General features: G+C 49.4%; 1 protein-coding gene across 2 annotated transcripts in view; it reads left to right on the top strand.

Moving 5' to 3' along the window:
* Positions 1-21,692, top strand: part of ALKBH5 (alkB homolog 5, RNA demethylase) — a 27,282-nt gene extending 5,590 nt beyond the window's left edge. The window contains exons 2-4 of one of the 2 annotated variants that reach the window (XM_004090382.3): positions 6,502-6,582; positions 18,511-18,666; positions 19,923-21,692. In XM_004090382.3, coding sequence (XP_004090430.3) covers positions 6,502-6,582; positions 18,511-18,666; positions 19,923-20,100 — 415 coding nt within the window. In that variant the 3' untranslated portion in view covers positions 20,101-21,692. The remainder of the gene's footprint in view (positions 1-6,501; positions 6,583-18,510; positions 18,667-19,922) is intronic. The other variant, XM_030826878.1, reaches the window with a different exon arrangement.

The raw sequence follows: 21,692 nt of genomic DNA, 5'->3' as shown, positions 1-21,692 counted from the left end.
GGAAATGACCGTGTATCACCCAGGCACTGGTCATGCACTGGTGAGCCCAGCCTGTGACTCTTCCAGTTAACAGTTGGTATTGGGTGGAGTGGGCACCCCTGTCAGTTCTGGGATAGTCTGATCTTGTTCAGCTGGTTGAAAGCAAAATTTAGCTTTCTGGCTTAAAATAGTTGGGAAAGTAGGGCAGATAGGTCCTGGGCCACATCTCTTGTGTGGACTCTTCTGATTCCACTGGAGGGGGAGGAACCACAGGATGAAGTCAGGGCTGTGCACAGTCAGGAGGAGCTCTGGGCCAGGGGGGTTGGCTGCCCTTGCTGCTGCCAAAGCCTGACAAGGCAGAGGGCAGTAAAAGAAAGGAAGCTAACAGGGAACCATGGTGTTAATCAAGAAGCTCAGAGCAAGCAGAGAATAAATAGGCCATAAAAATTTCAGAGCTGGCCAGGCTCAGTGGCTCACGCCTGTAATCCCAGCACTTTGGGAGGCCAAGGTGGACGGATCATGAGGTCAGGAGTTTGAGACCAACCTGGCCAACATGGTAAAACCCCATCTCTACTAAAAATGCAAAAATTAGCCGGGCGTGGTAGTGTGCACCTCTAATCCCAGCTACTCAGGAGGCTGAGGCAGGAGAATCACTTGAACCTGGGATGTGGAGGTTGCAGTGAGCCGAGATCGAGCCCTTGCACTCCAGCCTGTGCAGTAGAGTGAGACTCCATCTCAAAAAAAAAAAAAAAAAAAAAAATTTCAAGGCCAGGCACGGTGGCTCACACCTGTAATCCCAGCACTTTGGGAGGCCAAGGCGGGCAGATCACGAGGTCAGGACATCGAGATCATTCTGGCTAGCACAGTGAAACCCTGTCTCTACTAAAAATACAAAAAATTAGCTGGGTGTGGTGGCGAGCGCCTGTAGTGCCCGCTACTTGGGATGCTGAGGCGGCAGAATGGCATGAACCCGGGAGGCGGAGCTTGCAGTGAGCCGAGATAATGCCACTAAACTCCAGCCTGGCAGCTTGGGCGACAGAGCGAGACTCCGTCTCAAAAAAGAAAAAGAAAAAGAAAATTCAGAGCTGGCTGGCCAGTTGGTGGATAGCCTTCACTGATACAGTGCTAGCTCTCTGGGGGATATAGGTTCATCTTTGCAAATCTCTTTCATGGACCTAGTGGGTGTGCATGTGCCCTTTGGTGAGGCCAGCAAGGCCCCCTGGACAGGCTTGTTATCAGGAAACACAGATGGGCTTTTCTTCATACTGCCTCCACAACAAAATCCAGAAAGTTTGACGGCAGACTTGATTGGAGTTACAGCAGCACCATTTTAACTCTTTGACTTCGGGCAAATTAATCTTTTTGAGGCCTCAGTTTTCCTCATCTGCAAAACCAGTCTAATGACGCTATAGAGTTGTTATAGAAAGTTGAATCTTTGTCATCTACTGAATGCTTGAAATTTAGCTAAAAGTGTCTCAGGAGATGGGCTACCTTCTGTGTTTAGTACTGTCTATCTTGGTGTGTACAGAATTGGGACTTGGCAGGTTGACCTTCACTCTGGATTCAGAAAGCCCCAGGACTTCTTATAAAGTTAGGCTATGTGTCGTCTTGGAGGTTTGGGTCTGGTAAATAATTGAGCCTGAGCTCACAATCCTGCCCCTGGGTCCAGGTGGCAGGTCTGCTGCCCCCAAAAGCCTGACCTTCTTGGTCCTGTGGGTCTGTCAGTAAGGCAGGCAGCCATAGCCGGAGAGAGACAGTCACCAGGCTGGGATCTTGGCCAGTCCCTCCATCTCTGGTTCATCCTGGCCTAGGCAGGGCATGGAGTAGATGGAAAATGGTGGCCATCTTGGAAATGTGTCATAACAACTCAGTTTCCAAGACTGTCCCCTAGAGGAGAGATGTACAGTCCTGCGTAGTCCCTTTAAAGAGTTTTTCAGGGCCGGGTGCGGTGGCTCATGCCTGTAATCCCAGCACTTTGGGAGGCCAAGGCGGGTGGATCACGTGAGGTCAGGAATTCAAGACAAGAATGGCCAAGATGATGAAACCCCGTCTCTACTAAAAATACAAAAATTAGCCGGGCATGGTGGCGGGTGCCTGTAATCCCAGCTACTCAGGAGGCTGAGGCAGAGAATTGCCTGAACCCAGGAGGTAAAGGTTGCAGTGAACCAAGATTGTGCCACTGCATTCCAGCCTAGGCAAGGGAGTGAGACTGTCACAAAAAAAAAAAAAAAAAATTTTCAGACACCTCGTTTAATTTGCACCTAATCTTCTGAGGAGGGGCTTGCTGTGATCTTTGTTTTGCAGAGGCAGAAACAGGTTCTAAGTGGTAGAATAGTTCAGCTCAACACACATTTCATTTAGTGTCCACTGTGCAGAAATGAGTAAGGCCTTTGAAGAGCTTTGTCTTGAAGACACAACTTCCACAAGGCCAGATGGAATAGCAAAGAGGCATGAGAGGGTGTGGTTGAGCAATGTGGGGGGAACCCAGCCTGGGGAGTCAGGGAAAGGCCCCCAGAAGAGGAGATAGACATGTCAGCTCCTTCGAGAGTCACTGAGGTAAAGGACTAGTGGGTGACATTTGCAACATACTGGTCAGTGCTGCTGGGGCTGGGGCTGGGGCTGGGGGCTCAGCCCAGGCAGGGAGCAGGCAAGCCAGACGGCATAAGGTTATTTCCTCCTCTTCTTTCTCTGTGAAAACAAAAAAGCAGGAGGTCTTGGAACTTTTCATGCCAGCAGTAGGGCTGGACCCAAGGGCATACTAAGTTGCAAGCTGGCCGACTGAGACTTTCAGACAATTTATCTTGTAGCAAGTAGGTTCCTTAATAGTAAATAATGCCCTGTGGTCTCTGCTCGACACTTTGTGAGATTGGCCAGGAGAGCTTCCCTTAATCAGGACTTTGAGCTCATGTTGCCAGAGCAGCCGGATATTCTGAGGAAGGGGTCAGTGGGCTGTGTCATAGCTCCTAGGAAGTTCTAGAAGACCAGTATTAATGAGCCTTCCAGGTTGGGTCAATGCCAAAGTCATTTTTGTGGTCCTGTGCAGCCCTACCTCCACACTAGTTCTTCCAAGGCCTGGGCTCCGTGGCAGGAGCCTGACATGGCTTATTGTTTGTTCTAGAGCCCTTTGGGGGATGGGGTCAGGGAGCATGCGGGCAGTCAAGCTTTGACAAACGTCTGGATTTGCTCCAGAGCTGCATTAAGAAAAGTGGTTCCTTGTTGGAGATGGGAAGTCAGGGCCCTTGGTTATGCATATAGCCAAGTCAAACAGATTGATAAAACACTTGTCAATGACAGGGAAGGTTGCCTATAGCCAGCACTGCAGATTCAGGACTTAGGAATGTGCCTCTGGGGCCGAGCATAGTGGCTCACACTTGTAATCCCAGCACTTTGGGAGGCTGAGGTGTGTGGTCAGGAGATCGAGACCAGCCTGGCCAACATGGGGAAACAGTCTTCACTAAACATACAGAAATTAGCTGGGTGTGGTGTGCACGCCTGTAGTCCCGGTTACTTGGGGGTCTGAGGCAGGAGAATTGCTTGAACCTGGGAGGTGGAGGTTACAGCGAGCCAAGATTGTGCCACTGCACTCCAGCCTGGGCAACAGAGTGAGACTCTGTCTTAAAAAAAAAAAAAAAAAAAGTGCCTTTGAGACCTTTGACAGCTCTTTGGGAAAGTCCTGTGTGTCCTACTGTGGGACAGTCTTGCAGTCTAGACCCCCATTCCCCCAGTGTGGAATGATAAAAGCATGGGATGAGCACTAGAGTTCCTAGCTCTGGAAATGGGGCCCAGGAGGCCCCCACTACTGGCAGATCCCTGCAGGGGGAGCCCAGACCATGTCTCTTTGGCAGACGCTGAATCCAGGACTCTGGCTTGCCCCAGGATAGTCCAGGGCCCTCTGACTTTTGTCAGAGTGCTTAGTAAAGATTGTAGGGTGTCAGGCACCCTGCATTATCTGACTTAATTCTCGCAATACCCCTGCAGGTAGGCCTCTCACCACCCCTTTCCAGGAGTGTCAGCCATGTAGTCATATAATGCTGTTGTTCTGCCTGGAAGGGAGGAGGCCCTGTCCCCCTTTGTAAAATCTTGTAATCTTAGTAGCAGCAAAAGAATAGCTAAATCATAAACCATAACAAAATGAATACCCAAGAACCTACTGTTCTCCTTATTACAGATGAAGAAACTGTACAGGTTTTTAGGTTCAGCATGTGATTTAACAAAGGTCACATTTGAACCCAGGTCTCTTCAACTCCCTGATTCTTGTGTGATACTTCTCATTGTGGGCTGATGGGTATTAATAGGTATTATTTGAGAGAAGGTTCTTTGGTCAGTGCTCAAACAAAGTCAGTGGGTTCTTTTGCTGTAGTAATTCTCATGTGCTTTAAATATATTAATGCTTTTTGAAACTCTAATCAGTATTTTACAAATTGATTTCACTGTGAACATTTGTCCACTGTCTCTCTTTTTCTTTTTTTGAGACGGAGTCTCACTCTGTCACCCAGGCGGGAGTGCAGTGGCACTATCTCGGCTCATGGCAACCTCCACCTCCCAGGTTTAGCGATTCTCCTGCGTCAGCCTCCATGGTAGCTGGAATTACAGGCACCTGCCATCATGCCTGGCTTATTTTTGTATTTTTGTAGAGACGGGATTTCACCACGTTGGCCAGACTGGTCACGAACTCCTAACCTCAGGCGACATGCCCACCTCGGCCTCCCAAAGTGCTGGGATTACAGGCGTGAGCCATTGTGCCCATCCTGTCTACTGTCTCTTATGGGACTGGTGTTCATGGAGAAAATTTTGAAAAATTCTTGTCTAGGAGCAGCTTGAGGGAGAAGGTGGAATCTATAAAATAAAGGTTTGGGCCGGGCACGGTGGCTCACACCTGTGATCCCAGCACTTTGGGAGGCCGAGGCTGGCGGATCACGAGGTCAGGAGTTCAAGACCAGCCTGACCAACATAGTGAAACCCCATCTCTACTGAAAATAACAAATATTAGACAGGCGTGGTGGGGTGCACCTGTAGTCCCAGCTACTCGGGAGGCTGAGGCAGGAGAATCGCTTGAACTCGGTAGGCAGAGGTTGCAGTGAGCCGAGATTGTGCCACTGCACTCCAACCTGGGTGACAGAGCAAGACTCTGTCTCAAAAAAAAAAAAAAAAAAAAAATTAAATAAAATAAAGGTTTGTTCTGTCCCCAGCATGAGCTCAAATCAGAGGTGCCTCCTTAAGGCTGAGCCTGAAGCAGTCTGGCATTTTATCTCTTGTTGGCTCTTGCATCCAGTTATTAGAGCCGAGGTTTGGCCAGCCTGGCCATCTTGAGGGGTCCTTCCCAGGCCTGCAGTGTTTTTAATAGTTAAGTTTGTGTCTGTACAACTAGCCTTTGAGAAGGGAGCTGATCAGCAGCCATGAGAGAAGGGTTTGTGGTGCAGGGCCAGGTAGGGAAACTAAGCCATACTTGTCCTACTAGGCCTGTGGCTGAGTTTCTGGGTGTGTAGAACTGCTGCAGCTCAGTAGAGTAACTTGGAGTGGAAGTGTCTTGTGGCTGCCGTGCTTCCAGTGATAGCATGTGAGGGATATAGGAAGCTCAGAGCTTGCTTCCAGAGTTTCAAATTGGAATGACGCTAGCTGAGAAGAGGACAGTCATCTACCCACATTAGTTGGTCTCTGAGTGGTTTTAAAAGTCATGTAACTTGTTGAAAATAAACATATCTGAGTATGATCCTTTTTTGGGGGGGCTGGGGGGGTGGGTGATGGGGACGGAGTCTTGCTCTGTTGCCCAGGTGCAGTGGGCGTGATCTTGGCTCACTGCAACCTCTGCCTCCTGGGTTCAAGTGATTCTCCTGCCTCAGCCTCCCGAGTAGCTGGGATTACAGGCGCCTGCCACCATGCCTGGCTAATTTTTGTATTTTTAGTAGAGACAGGGTTTCGCCATGTTGGCCAGGCTGGTCTCGAACTCCTGACTTCAAGTGATTCGCCCACCTCGGCCTCCCAAAGTGCTAGGGTTACAGGCATGAGCCATCACGCCCAGTCGGAAATTCTTAAAATATTCAAACACAACTGTCTTCAAAATTTTGGATCCCCCAAAATGGAGACTTCATGTAGACATTCTATTTTGGAATGAGGCAGTCCTAGCTCTCCCTGGTGACTCAGTGCTATCAGTGGCTGCCTTGGCTTTCTCTACCTGCTAAATGGACGGAGAATGAGGAGGAGCTGCAGCGTACTCTCTGGAGTGCCCTTTTAAAAAAGGGTTCCTGGCCTGTTCAGGGATAGTCTTGCTTCGGTCCTCTGCCTTAAGTGCCCAAGGGGTCTCCTTTGTGTCATACCAGGTTTTTCCTTGAGTATTATAGTCTCTTGGCAAAAGCATCCTGGAGCTTAATATGATATTCCCTTCCATGTAGATCCTTGGAACTCTCAAGTAATGGGTAGAGAGCAGCCATAAGACCTAGGTCATGTTCCTGTCCTGTTATATCCCCCAGGAACTTTGGTTGTCTGTCTACTCTTCATGGTCACATGTTCTGTGTTTCTTTTCAGTGGATATGCTGCTGATGAAATCACTCACTGCATACGGCCTCAGGACATCAAGGAGCGCCGAGCAGTCATCATCCTCAGGAAGTAAGTGCCCTGATGTCTGACCTTCTGCCTCACCTGCAGGCCTGTCTGGAGATGTAGCTCTGGGTCCACTTAGAACCCAGCTCCTATGTATCAGTGGCATGGCAGAGTGGGGAGCAGAACTGTTAAGTTCTCTTTTTATTTGAATCCTGTGAGGATAAGGTTGTTTTGTCATTTTATCAGAAAATCAAGTTCTCTATTTAGGGAGTTTAGGACTGAGCAAAAGCATATACTCCCAGTATTTGTGGGTATAATCTTGAGACAAGATTTGGGCAACGTTCTTCCAAACCTCACCCCACCCCTTAGCCTGTATTCCTCACCTCCTTGGTTCTTATTTGTCACACGTACTCTTGGTGATGATTTTTAGACCGTGCCTTTAGCAGCCTGCTTTAAAAATGCCTGGGTTTTCACTGCTGGGAGGAACAGGGAGTGAAGAGAGGAGACAAGGATGGGAGGTTAGGATGTAGTATTCAGCAGAATCATGGCTTGTGGCTCTTCTCTGAGGAGGGAATCAGGGATGTGCTAATTAACATCAACAAACCTGGCTTCATCAGTATTTATTTCTTACACGGGGTGAGTGGAAGAAGCCATAGCCTCACAGACATTGGATCAAGACAAGCCTGCCCCACTGCCCACCCATCTTGCTCAGTCTGGAATGCAGTGGTGCCATCATAGCTCACTGCATCCTCAAAGTCCTGGACTCAAGCTCTCTTCCTGCTTCAGCCTCCCCAATAGAGGCATGTGCCACCATACCTGGTTCAAGCCTACCTTTTGAATAGAGTCCCAGAGAAGATAGGTGATTGCCCAGAGTCATAGAAGTCAGTGAGCAGAGCAAAACAAGCACGTAAACTTAGGCTTGACCTGTATAACTTGCTGTCTTTCTTCTTCTTCCTTCCTTCTTTTATTAAACTTTATTTTTTAGAATAGTTTTAGATTTATAGACAATTGTGATAGTACAGAGTTCTCATGTACTGTGCATCCCATTTCCCCTATTTGCTAATTTTTTATTGGTATGACTAAAGTCCATACTTTATTTAGATTTCCTTAGGTTTTTCCTAATGTCCTTTTTCTGTCCCAAGATCATCCTACATTACATTTAGTCGACATATCATCTTAGACTCCTCTTGGCTGTAACAGTTTCTCAGACTTTGTCTTATTCCTTTTTTTTTTTTTTTGATACAGGGTCTCACTCGCCTAGGCTGGAATGCAGTGGCACCATCTTGGCTCACTGCAACCTCTGCCTCCCAGGTTCAAGTGATTTCGTGTCTCAGCCTCCTGAGTAGCTGAGACTATAGGCGTGTGCCACAACACCCAGCTAACTTTTTTTATTTTTTCGTACAGACGAGGTTTCCCCCATGTTGGCCAAGCTGGTCTCTAACTTCCAACCTCAAGTGGTTCACCTGCCTTGGCCTCCCAAAGTGCTGGGATTACAGGTGTGAGCCACCGTGCCTGGCCTGCCTTATTGATGATATTGACTGGTTAGGTATTGTATAGAAAATATCTCAATTAGAATTTGTCTGATGTTTTTATGGTAAAGTGTATGCCATTTTTACTGCATACCAAGAATATATACTATCAGTGTAACTTAACAGTATTGATATTGATCACCTGGCCGATGCACTGTCAGGTTTTCCACTGTAAAATTACTGTTTTTCCTTGTCCATACTGTACCCTTGGGAAGGAAGTCACCATGCATGCCCACAGTTAAAGAGTGTGGGAGTTAGCACCATCTCCTTGAGGGGGGCATGCAGGTGAATTATTTAGAATTCTTCTGCAGGGGAGATTGGTCTACCCTCCCTCGTTTATTCAATCATTTATTTATATAAGTATAATTTTTATATAAGTATGGACTCCTGGGAATTTATGCTCAAATTGTTCCAGTTTTGGTCATTGGGAATTTTTTCTGGCTCATCAACCTTAGTCAGTAAACAATAACTTTGGCATCCTGGTCCTTTGGGCCCATAACTCCAGAATAATGTAGTGGTGAAGTCTCTTTGGTATGGCTTTGCCACTTTGTCAAGTCAAAACTTTTAGTCTGTTTTAACTATAGTAGATGGGTATGATCCATACCTGTGGGACAGTCCTATGGTACAGGCAGAGCAGTGAACACGTGGGAGCTCCAGAAACTTGGGTCAACTTGGTGGTGTTGGCAGCCTCTCTTTTCTAGCCTAAGACTATTCTCAGAATTTGTCAGAGGAAAGGAAGGGCTTTTATCTGCCTTCTACTTTATTTTTCTGTGATTACCAGCACAGGCAAGAATTCAGAAACAATGGAGTCCAGAGTGTAGCACTCTTCCAGTCTCTCCTCCACAGTCATTTCTTCTCAGGCTGCCTGGTACCTCCAACTGCAGCCAGGGATGGGTGGCCTGCCCAGGCCAGGAACCTGGAGAGGAACTTCTAATGTTATATAGAACCAGAGCAGTAACTTCCCAAGTGTTCCTCTCATCTTCCCATAATAGCTTATTTTGGGGAAATCTTAGCTGGATGTGCAGGTGGTAGTGGCCATAGCTGGACTGTCAGTCTTCTAGCTGCTACTTTTTTATTGAATGGTGACTCCCATACCTGGCCGCCCAGTCCAGCTGAGTCAGATGCTCCTCAGCACAGCTAGGAGTCTGCACTGTTAATCAGCTCCCTGGGAAGCTTTTTAGCCAGCTGGGCCCCTGCCAGTGGCCTGACCTTGGGAATGGCTGTTATTGGGTGACTGAGGCACTTCTACCTTCTGACTTGAGTGGGCCCAGGAACCATTCACAGACTGGGCTGGAGGGCAGAAGCATAGAGCTTTGGTGTAAGGGGCCTGGAGAAGAGTGGGAGGATGTCCCAGCTTCCCCAGGTAGCTGAGCTGGAGAAGTGCACAGCTGTGGGGAACTCTAAAGTATCTGCAGCTCCTATTATGGTTCATGGATTTGTTCCTGGACTCTTGTGGCAGTGTGGCCTCCATTGGGAATACCTTCTCATCTAACATGTTCATCCTCTGATTCATATCCCAACTCCCCAAATAAACCTACATGATAACCAGCTCCTCAGATAACCTAGTCATTCTTCATCATTCGGATTGACCATTTTGACATGCAGAAAGCATCATATAAAAAGCCCTTTAGCTTTTTAGCATCACCTAAAGCATTTTCAGCACACATGCAGACACATACACACACTCCTGTTTGGACTGTCACAGCTCATACGCTTGCCATTGTGAATTTTCAAATCTGCATTCTGTAGGAGTAAGGAGATCCCTGTTCATCTGGGGCCTAGCATGAGCTACAGCCCAGAGGAGGCATCAACTAGTGTGGAGAACAATTCAGGCCAGTGAGGAGCAGCTCCAGAGTAGCTACATGGGCTTGTCTTGGGAAAGGATGGGTTGTGACAAGTTTAAAAGGGGGAGCATCTTGGCCCAGGCATTGCCCGGAGATAAGTATGATGTGGCCTTGGAAGGTACCTGGCTGGTTTGATGGTGAGGTTGTGTTACAGTGGGTAGAATCTGGGCGTTGAGCCTGGCCCTGATTATGGTAGAGGAGTTAGAGCCGGTCCTGCCTTCTCATAAGTTCAGATAAAGATTGCACAGGCTGCTGGTGGAGACCCTGGGAGCTCTGTCACCAGCTCAGGTCAGTCAGAGCTGGAAAGGTCTTTCTAAGGGCCTCATGGAAGGAAATGGGTGGGCGGCTGCCAAATGCTTTCTGGTTGGATAGAATGCAGCTTCTGTGAACATGGGTGGTGCCAAGTCTTCGTGCACATGTGCCCTTGTTTCTCACGGGGAGGCTGGAAGTGACCTTTTAAGGGTCTCCCCGGAGTGGAATCCTCAGACTGTCCCTTGTTGTTATAATGTTTGGAGTCACAACTTAGCCAGTAAATGGCTGAGTGAGACCTGGAACCTGGGTCTTGTGGTTTCTTGGTGGTTTGCACGGTGGAATACCCCAAGTCCCGCCCTTTCCCCCAGTGTGTCATTGGGATTGATGCTTTGAGTTAGGAAACTGGAGCTCAGATATAGAAGGGCTTTCTTGCCTCTGCTGTGCAAGTAGAGAGTTGTGCTGATTGGGGAGAATGTTATGAGTATGTAGGGGGCATTCCACAGAGAGTGGGGTGAGGCAGCAGCTACAGGCTAGTCAGCTCTTTGAGGTGCCTCAGCACCCCTGAACTTCCCTGAATGTTGCTGTCTCCCAGCCGACCGAGGGCAAGCTGCCCCAACATGCAAGTCTTTTCTCTGTAATCATTGGTAACCCTGGAAGGGGAGGCTGGACCTAACCTTACTGGAGGTGTGGTTAAAGTTCTGAATTACTAGTTGGATAACGAAGAGGCTGACAAACTTCTGGGGTATAATGATTCATCTGTGAGGGGAGTCTTCCAGTTTTTCCATGATTCCCTAGTGCTACTGCACTAGTGCACTCTGTGCTTCTGCTCCTGGTAGGCCTTGCTAGCTGCCCTGTGCCAAGCATCCACATATTAACCCTGAAACTAGAAGGTGTGAACTCTGTTTGGAAAGGGGTTCAGATAGGAAGTGAGCTGCCTCAGGTCATCTTGCTAGTTGGAATGACCTTTGAGCAGGGATTTCTGACTTGAGGGAAACATCAAGTATCTACTATGTACAAGGCACTTGAGGTGGGCACCACAGGAAATCTAGTGCCCCCCTTGGTGTTTCACATGTAATGAGTTTGCACTTTGCATGCCATTCCAACACAAAGCAGAGTGAACACTGGTGTAAAAGCACAGGGTATTCTCTGGGAGCCCTGCAAAAAAAACCCCAAAAACCCAGGCCGGGTGTGGTGGCTCACACCTGTAATCCCAGCACTTTAGGAAGGCGAGGCAGTTGGATCACCTGAGGTCAGGAGTTCAAGACCAGCCTGACTAACATGATGAAAATACTAAAAATACAAGAATTAGCTGGGCATAGTGGCAGGTGTCTGTGATCCCAGCTGCTCGGGAGGCTGAGGCAGGACAACTGCTTGAACCCGGGAGGCGGAGGTTGCAGTGAGCCGAGATTGCACCATTGCACTCCAGCCTGGGAGACAGAGTGAGACTCCATCTCAAAAAAAAAAAAATTTTTTTTTTTAAATTACATCCAGCTTTGCGGGAGGAAGGGTAAAGGCGAGCTTGGTAGATCTGGCCCCTGAGCTAGAAATTGCTGGCCAGGCAGAAATGGTAAGCTCAAAGGCTAGGAGGCAGGGAAATATAGGGGACTTCTGTAGATGAGGAATGAAAGAGGGAAGGGGGCCTTAGGTCAACATTTGATTCTCAAGAGATGGCTTATGGGTCTTTGGGGCCTTTAGTTGGTGACTAGGGTGCCCAATCCCTTGGTTTCTAGGAGGCCCTCAGGATTGCACTGTGAGACTTGTATTCTTGAGATGGTACTCTCCAGTTAACCAGATAAAGTGGCACAAAGCAGTATATGTAGCCCATTTATTTGCTTTTGGTCAAGTGGAACTCAGCTCAGAGTGGTCTGAAGCTGGGAAATGCAGCTGGAGATCCCTTTGCCAAGTGGTAACCTAAGCTGGTGTATGCTAGGCTCTGTGTGCTAGTGCCCGGAATGGGGTTTGTGTGGGTTCCTACTCTCTTTTGTCCTTTGGGAAAAGGCAGACATTTAGCATCTCAACAGGAACTGGTCAAAGAAGGCTTTCCAGATAAGTGCCACCTGAAGGTAGTCAAGGATGCTTGGGCCTTAGCCAGCATAGAATGAGGCTCAGGGGCAAAGATGGTTCAGTCAGAAGAGATGCTCTTTACAGAGGCTTGGAGTCCAGGAACTCTGTTCTGGAACACAGAATAGATAAGGAGTGGAGGGCTTGATACACTGGCCTAAGACAGAAAAAACTTCACGCTGTGCAGAGAAATGTTAAGGGCGCTGGGGAGCCATGGAAGCACATGAGCAGTGGGGTGAGGGATTTGCATGTGAGAGATTGTAGGAAGCGGAGCTCAATAGCTTACTTGGTCATTAGATCCACAGAGTTTGAGGAGTCAGGAGACCCTCCATGAGAGCAGAGCAATGTGAACATGAGGCTGAGTGGATGGATGAGCAGTGGAAGGAAGTGGAGGTCTCATTCTGGACCTCGTTCCTCAGCAGTGGGGTGAGGGGTGGCTAGCTCTCGGTTTCTCTGACCAGGGCTTCGTCTTGCTCCTTTCTCCATGATTTGTGTCTCCTGTGGTTAGATTTAGCTCACATTTGTTCCCTGGTTCAGTAAGTCTGTGTCCACGTGCATACACCCTGCCCTTTTGGCAGCCTGACTGTTGTGATGTGTCTGTGGCCTGCCTAAGGAATATGGGTACAATGGGATCACCGGGGAGGTGACAGACTTGGGCTTCTGTCCTAGCTCTGCCACTCCTCTCCAAATGCAATCTTATCTGCACCTGTAAATTGGGCAGTTGTGGTTAAACTTGTGAATGCTAGGTGGTCTTCTAAACTCTTCCTGGCTGAGTGTGGTGGCTCGCACTTGTAATCCCAGCACTTTGGGAGGCCGAGGTGGGTGGATCGCCTGAGCTTGGGAATTTGAGACCACCCTGGGCAACATGGTGAAACCCCATCTCTACTAAAATACAAAAAATTAGCCGGGCGTGGTAGCATGCATCTGTGGTCCCAGCTACTTGGGAGGCTGAGGCACGAGAATCACTTGAGCCTGGGAGGCAGAGGTTGCAGTGAGCCAAGATTGCACCACTGCACTCCAGCTTGGGCTACAGAGTGAGACTCCATCTCGGATGGATGGATGGATGGATGGATGGATGGATGGATGGATGGATGGATGGATTGACTGATTGATTGATTGATTTAAAAAACCGGGTGTGGTGGCATGTACCTGTAGTCCGAGCTACTCATGAGCCTGAGGCAGGAGAAATAATAAATAAATAAGTAAATAAAGAAATAAAACCAGGTGTGGTGGCATGTACCTGTAGTCCGAGCTACTCGCGAGCCTGAGGCAGGATGATCACTTGAGCCCAGGAGGTCAAGGCTGCAGTGAGCTGTAATCCCACCCGTGCACTCCAGGCTGGGTGATAGTGAGACCTTGTTTCAAAGAAAGTAATTAATTGGCCGGGCGCGGTGGTTCACGCCTGTAATCCCAGCACTTTAGGAGGCTGAGGCAGGCGGATCATGAGGTCAGGAGATCGAGACCATCCTGGCTAACACGGTGAAACCCCGTCTCTACTAAAAATACAAAAAAAATCAGCCGGGCATGGTGGCAGGCGCCTGTCATTGCAGCTACTCGGAGGCTGAGGCAGGAGAATGGCACGAACCTGGGAGGCGGAGGTTGCAGTGAGCCGAGATCGCGCCACAGCACCCAAGCCTGGGCAACAGAGCGAGACTCCGACTCAAAAAAAAAAAAAAAAAAAGAGAGAAGCCTGATGTTGGCAGGAGGCTGGTGGAAGATGGGTGGGGAGAGTCCCGTGAGGGGAGTGGGTACTATTGCAGGAGAGCCAGCAAGGTACAGACCTGAGCTTTGTGGGAGTCTGATTCTCAAAGGTGCTGGAGCTTAGACCTTAGCTCTAGGGATCCAGGTTACTAAATAGGAAAGAGGGTGCTTGGACAGGGCCACAACACTGGTCTTTGCCTCGCTTTGTTGGAAAGCCAAGCTTCTAGCACAAGGATGCCTGGTAAAGGTGGAGCCAGAAGTTGGAGAGTCGTTGGTAGCTGGCTGGGGACTGCCCTTGTTCCAGGGTCATTGGGGCCTGAGTGCGGTCTGGTTTACCATCTTGCCAGAAATGGTGGTGCTGCCACCTGCATGCACAGTGTTCTCTTGCACTGAGGAGGGCCCACCTGCACTTTATTTTTTAATTAAAAAAAAAAAAAAAAAATTAGGGCCGGGCACGGTGGCTCACGCCTGTAATCCCAGCACTTTGGGAGGCTGAGGCAGGTGGATCACGAGGTCAAGAGATCAAGACCATCGTGGCCAACATAGTGAAACCCTGTCCCTACTAAAAATACAAAAATTAGCCTGGCATGGTGGCGTGCACCTGTAGTCCCAGCTACTCGTGAGGCTGAGGCAGGAGAATTGCCTGAACCTGGGAGGTGGAGGTGCAGTGAGCTGAGATTGTGCCACTGCACTCCAGCCTGGAGACAGAGCAAGATTGTCTTTAAAAAAAAAAAGTTTAAATAGGGACGAGGTCTTACTTTGTTACCCAGGTTGGTCTGAAACTCCTGGCTTTTAAGTAATCCTTCTACGTTGGCCTCCCAAAGTGCTGGGATTACAGGTGTGAGCCACTGTGCCTGGCCCCACCTGTGCTTTAGAGGCCATCACAGGGTAGTAGGTAGTAGCTTTGTGACTCAAGGTAGTGATTTGCTCTGGGATTTAGCTTTGCTCTCCAATCCCTGCAGGGAGAATAATTCACCCCAGCAGCTTCTCTGGAGGACCTAGGATAGGATCAACTCCCTCCCTTCCCTTCGGTTCACACTTTAGTGCTACAGCCATCCTTTGTTGTGACCTCCCTTGTCCCTGCTTTGTCCTGACACTGTAGGTGGCCGCTCTAGGTATCACGGTCAACCCCCACCTCACATGCCCGAGGTGCTTTGCTCTGACCTTTGAATACTGACTGATCTGTAAGGCAGGTCTTCATTCCTGTTGCCACCCGAGGAGGCCTGGGTCCAGACCTTACTGCTAGAACTGAGCCTCCTGAATCCAGATTTGTGACTGTCTCTGCTAAACCCCGAGGACCTGGCCTACACAATGAGAGTTGGTTGTCTTTTAACGGGGGCATGTTCTGAAGTTAAGCTACTGGTGGGCACTGGGCTTGGAGTCAAGCTCTAGCCTGGCATCCTGCAGCTTACTGAATTTTTGGAAGTGTGGGGAGGGCAGGAGCTTCTCCAGCTGTTATGAGATGTACTTATAATAGTCCTAGGGGATGTGTCAAGAGCTCTCATCTTGGTGGCTCTGCTTTTCTCCTACGGTCCATCATTCACCCGAAGAAACAACTCCAGAGTGCCCCCACTAGGGCTTCACTGGGGCTTTTGGGGCACACAGGGGCCTTCCTTCCCTGAACATGGGCTCCCTGGCACCTATAGGGTCTTAGCTTTATGGGTACCAGAGGAGGGACTTTCTTCAATGAGGCCCTTAGAGTCCTTTCAGTCAAGTATAACTGCTAACATTGTATTTAATCTGATCTCTGCCACCTGGACCTCTCAACTTGGTGACACGAGGCCTGGTAAAGAAAAGGTCATTGGGCCAGGCTTGGTGGCTCACGCCTGTAATTCCAGCACTTTGGGAAGCCAGGACGGGCAGATCACCTGAGGTCGGGAGTTCAAGACCAGCCTGACCAACATGGAGAAACCCTGTCTCTACTAAAAATACAAAAGTAGCTAGGCGTGGGGGCGCATGCCTGTAATCCCAGCTATTCGGGAGGCTGAGGCAGAAAAGTCGCTTGAACGCGGGAGGCGGAGGTTGCAGTGAGCCGAGATTGCGCCACTGCACTCCAGCCTGGGCGACAGAGCCAGACTCCGTCTCAAAAAAAAAGATCGTGCCATTGCACTCCACCCTGGACAACAAGAGTAAAACTCTGTCTAAAAAAAAAAAAAATAAGGTAATTGGGCCAGGCGTGGTGGCTCACGCCCATAATCCTAACACTTTGGGAGGCTGAGATGGGCAGATCGTTTGAGCCCCAGTGTTTGAGACCAGTCTGGCTAACATGGTGAAATGCTGTCTCTACTGAAAATATAAAAATTAGCCGAGTGTGGCAGCGGGTACCTAAAATCTCAGCTGCTTGGGAGGTTGAGGTGGGAGGATCGATTGAAGTTGCAATGAGCCAAGATCCCGCCACTGCACTCCGGCCTGGGCAACAGAATGAGCCCCTGTCTCAAAAAATAATAATAATAAAAATAAAAAGCTCATCTGGAGCCGGGCTTGGTGGCTCATACCTGTAATCTCAACACTTTGGGAGGCTGAGGTGGGAGGATCCCTTAGAAGAGTTGGAGACCAGCCTAGGCAAAATGGTGGTATCCTGTCTCTCCAAAAAAAAAAAAAAAAAAAAAAAAAAAAAAAAAACATTAGCCGGGCATGGTGGCCCAGTCCTAGCTTCTTGGGAGGCTTGGGCAGGAGGATCCCTTAAGCCTAGGAGTTCAAGGCTGCAGTGAGTTGTGATCATACCACTGCCCTCCAGACTGGGCGACAGAGCAAAACACGATCTCTCTTTAAAAAAAAAAAAAAAGAATGATTCTATTCTATTTCACATCCTCATCTCTGGTAGTTGCCCAGTACCACCTCTACCCAGAGAATCCCAGCCTTGAAGGAGGCAACTTGCCTTCGATTCCTTAGACCCTCAGCGCAAAGAAGCCTTAGAGCCAGTCACATTTCTGTCTTTTGCTCAGATGGGGAAACTGAGGCCCGAGGAAGGATGGTGACTAGCCTGGATTCTGAGTGACAGTGCCAAGACTAGATCTTCCTCATGTTGATGTTAGGTTCTGCATCCATGAGTCTGGAGGAGTCCAGAGTGGAGCCTAAGACTGGAGAGCCACTCACTGCAGCTGGGCCCTTCTGGCATCCCCCTCTACAAGGCCAACCCAAAGGGATGCGGATGCCTGTCCTACCTGCCTACCCACCAGTTTGGGCCTGAGGCATCAGAACATTGGTTCCCAGCTGGGAGGAAGGAGATACCCCTGCTGCCTTTAGGAGAGAGATTTCCTACCCATGTTCAGAGTAACTCTTGCCTGTCAGGCTTGAAGTCTCACTTTGGCTTCAAACTGTCCCCCGTGACTTGCAGGATGCATGACTTACTGCCTTTCTGATCCTTCCCATCTGTGTACAGTAGGCCAACCAATGGAATGTGGGGAGGCAGCCATGGGGAATGGGGGAAACTGAGGACCAGATGCAGTTGTCACCAAGGATGCCAAGCAGCCTAGCCCAAGGCAGTTCTTGGATTTCCCTCCTGCTTACTTTTCCCCAGCATCCTCTAGTATCCTTAGAGTCCTGTTCTGACTGCAGCCCCTACTCCTTCAGAACTAAGTTACTACTTTGTGTCTAGCAGACCCTGGAAAAGGTGCCTTCAGGGTCTCTGCTAGCTGTGTCCTATCACTTCCCACCCAGTCTATTACATGGGTCCTTCTGCCCTTTGCTCCCACCTGCCTGACTTGCAAGCCTTCTCTATACCACACAAGGAGCCTGAGGGGCTTCTTTGAGGTTTTCCAGGCCAGCTCCCTGGAGGCTTCATAAAGGTTAACAAGTTAATGGCCTCACTCAATGAGAGAGTGCAGGAGAAGGTGGGAGTTAGGGCCACCTTCATAAAGGACTTGGATCACTGCCCTGAGTTACCTCTACCCAGCTTCTCCATCCCCCTCTTCCTCGTCTGTATTTGTGTGCCTTCCCTTTACTAGGCAGTGTATTCCTTGAATCCTATACCTATACCTGCTGCTTGGTGGGGACTGTGCCTTCAAAAAGCCCTCTGGCCTCTACCTTGTCAGCATCCTGAAATGAGCAGAAACTGCCAGGTGGCTGCTCATGGTTGTGGAGTGGGCCTGGGTTCCCTACCCTGGCTCTGCCACTCAGTCTCAGCATCCCTGTCTGTACAGTGAGAAGATGGGGTAGCTCTGGCTCTCTTTCTCTCCAGCCCATCTACAGGCCTGGACCAGAGATCCTTCCTGTGTTGGGACCCACCAGTGGGGCCATTGGTCCTCTGGCAAATGAAGTAGATGGCCCCAGAGAACCTGTGGGTCCAAGTGGAGTGAGGTGAGGCTGCTTCGTTCAGCTGAGAGCGAGCCCTGGGATCTTGCACCTAGGGTAGCTCAGCCTGTCATTGGGAGTTTCCAAACAGAAGTGTTCCCATTCCTTACTCCTAAACGTGGACTTGAGGAGGGTCTTTGAAAGTCAGCTAGACCAATCTCTAGTTGAACCTCAAGGAGAGTGAGGTACAGAGCAGAGACTGCTGGCTTCCAGGTCCAGCTGGCTCCCACTTGGCCTGGCCAGAGAATTGGTCTGATGGTGCCCACACCTTCACCGAAGGCCCTTTGGTGACCCCATGCATGTTTCCTTTGCAGGACAAGATTAGATGCACCCCGGTTGGAAACAAAGTCCCTGAGCAGCTCCGTGTTACCACCCAGCTATGCTTCAGATCGCCTGTCAGGAAACAACAGGGACCCTGCTCTGAAACCCAAGCGGTCCCACCGCAAGGCAGACCCTGATGCTGCCCACAGGTACTCAGCTTAGGACCCTCAGCAAAGGCTGGCAAAGGCCTGGCTGCAGGGTGAGAAGGGTGGAGAAGCCTGGGGTAGGCTGTTTAGGAGCCTTGGCTTGCCCACCCTTTCAAAACCTTATGTCTGGTTCCTCTGGGTTGGTGGCATTGGTGACATTCCCACCTAACCCTAGCCAACTGCCTGTACACCCAGAGAGAAGGGGTCAGGCAGAGACTGTAACAAATGGCAATATCCTGGCTTTCCCATGACTTCCTTGTTTAGTCTCACCCAGACAGACGCCCTTGTGGAATTATACTTATGTCAGGAGGGAATCTTGGGACTTGGATAATAGTGAACCAGGGACTTATTTCAAAAAAGGTTGGATAAAAGGAATTTGTGGAGATAATTTTTTTAAAGGAAAAAAAAAATGTTTTGGCCGGGCGCAGTGGCTCACGCCTGTAATCCCAGCACTTTGGGAGGCCAAGGCAGGCAGATCACGAGGTCAGGAGATTGAGACCGTCCTGGCTAACATGGTGAAACCCCGTCTCTACCAAAAAATACAAAAAATTACCTGGGCGTGGTGGCGGGCGCCTGTAGTCCCAGCTCCTCGGGAGGCTGAGGCAGGAGAATGGCCTGAACCTGGGAGGCAGAGCTGGCAGTGAGCCAAGATGGCACCACTGCACTCCAGCCTGTGCGACAGAGCAAGATTCCGTCTCAAAAAAAAAAAAAAAAAAAATTGTATTTTAAGTGTTGGGGAAGGTTTCCAAGGAAGTAATGTTTAAGTTGATTCCAGAAGGATAAGGAAGACATGGAAGAGCATTCTAGGCAGGAAATACTGTATGAACTAAACCCTGAGACACAAAAGAGGTTTGTGGTTTCAGGGAGTAATGGGGTTGGTAAGTGGAGAAGGGGGTGTTGGGAGGCCCAAGAGAGAGAAAGTAGGTAGAACTGGGAAATAAAGGTAGATGGCAGAACCATGCAGAGTCTTGATGCTGTGGTAGGGAAGACCTCTGTCCAGCAGCCCTGGCAATGTCCCAGGGTACCAGACTCCAAGCCAGGCAGACTCCACAGGGTAATTGGGAAATGTCCCAAAGACTGGGGTGGTCACCGGCACTTAGTGGGCAAGAACCTCCGATACCGGGGCCTCTGCCGGGACTACCCTTCATTGAGGACCACTGAGCTGAAGTGACCCATCCCAAGGATGAGACGAGGTACAGCGGTAAAGCCAGGCCCCTCCTGCCAGCCTCTCATAACGCCCTACCTCCCTTTCCTTGCAGGCCACGGATCCTGGAGATGGACAAGGAAGAGAACCGGCGCTCGGTGCTGCTGCCCACACACCGGCGGAGGGGTAGCTTCAGCTCTGAGAACTACTGGCGCAAGTCCTACGAGTCCTCAGAGGACTGCTCCGAGGCAGCAGGCAGCCCTGCCCGAAAGGTGAAGATGCGGCGGCACTGAGTCTGCTCGCTGCCCTCCTGGGAACTCTGGCTCATCGTTACGTAGTTGCCCCTCCTTTTGTTTTGAGGGTTTTGTTTTTGTTTATTGGGGGTTTTTTTTTGTTGGGTTTTTTTTTGTTTTTGTTTTTGTTTTTTTTGACTCTATATATTTTTCCTTGGTTTTGTTGCCTGTTAAGGCTGAAGAATAGAATTGGCCAGGACCTAGGTTCTCATATTCTTGGTATTCCTCCTGGATGGAAAGGCCGTTGGCATCAATAGGGGACAGAGGCTGATGCTGGAGTGGCCAGTAGAGGTGGTGGAGCAGAGCAGCCATCTTTTAAGTGGGGCTGTATCAGGCTGGGTTTATTTAAAAGCAACAAAATGTTTTGGTTAAGAAAATTATTTTGCTTTCAGTGTAAATCTTCGCAGTGTTCTAAGCAAAGTTCAGTCTTCTGCTCGCCCCTTTCCTCCACTGATGTCTGCACTTGGTTGAGGTCTCCTGGAGCCTCACAGGCTCTACATGGGGGCTGCCGTTCTCCACTTCTCACCTGCCATCCACACCCTGCAAGCTCATGCAAACACCCTTTCTTCCTCCTGCGGCAGAGTTGTTCAGGTTGCCTGGGAAGGGGCTTAAACAGTGCCAGCCCCTGCCATCCCAAAGCTATTGTTAAGCCCCCCAGGCGTCCTCCACCCACACCCACTAGCCTGCCCTGTCCACAGTTCCTTGGGCTGCTGAGGGGCTAATGCAGTGGTCCTGACCTCTCTTATCAAGAGCACACTTCTTTGCTGGTTGCTCCTTTTGAGCATATGCGTGTGATTATTTGGAACAGTTAGACTTGCCACGTTGGGTCAGTTTTAGAAATTGTTTCTAGCTAGAGGGACTGGTGTCCTTCCAAGTCTAGCATTTGGGGTATGGAAAATTGTTGTGGTGTATGGTAGGGTTTTTGTTTTCTTTTGTTTGGAGTTTTTTTTCCCCCTTTAGTCTCCTGGCTTTTTCCTTTCCCTTCCCTTCTCCATTGGCCAGCTTGGGCCTCATCCTCATGTCATCCTTCTAGGAAGGCGCCTGCCCCCTCTTGTCTGCCGGCAGCATGCATCCAAGGCCAGAGCTCAGGCCTGCAGACTGGGCTGGTGCCTCCCCCGCTTCAGGGTATAGGAGTTGGTGAAGGGGCTTTCAAAAAATAATAATAAAGAAAAAAAAGGTAAAGTCTTTGGTAGCTTCTATTCACTCAGATCCTGGAAGGCAGCAAGGTTTTGTGGATCTAGATTCATTAGGAATGTCTTCTTGTCAGCCAGGCCAGGACCCGGGCTTGCCAAGAGCAGAGGCCCTCCCAGCAACCACGATACCACCACTTTGGGGGCTTTGTGTACAGAGGTCCGGGTCTGAGACCTCATAGGCTGCAGAAATCTGGGGCAGCCACCATCAAGAAGCCCTTCTCAGGGGCCAGAACTCCTTTGCCAGCGTGGATTTCTCAAGTCAGGACTGCATAATTAAAGCAGTTGCAGTTTTATTTTTTTTACAGCTTTTTTCCCAAAAATGATTTGTAGTTGTGTGTGCAGCACTTTGCCCTGATATGTGTGCTCTACAATAAAAACCAAATCTAATATATTTTGAAA

This window comes from Nomascus leucogenys, chromosome 14 (genome assembly GCF_006542625.1).
Source record: "Nomascus leucogenys isolate Asia chromosome 14, Asia_NLE_v1, whole genome shotgun sequence".
Taxonomy (NCBI): Eukaryota; Metazoa; Chordata; class Mammalia; order Primates; family Hylobatidae; genus Nomascus; species Nomascus leucogenys.
This window is presented reverse-complemented; position numbering and strand designations above follow the sequence as displayed.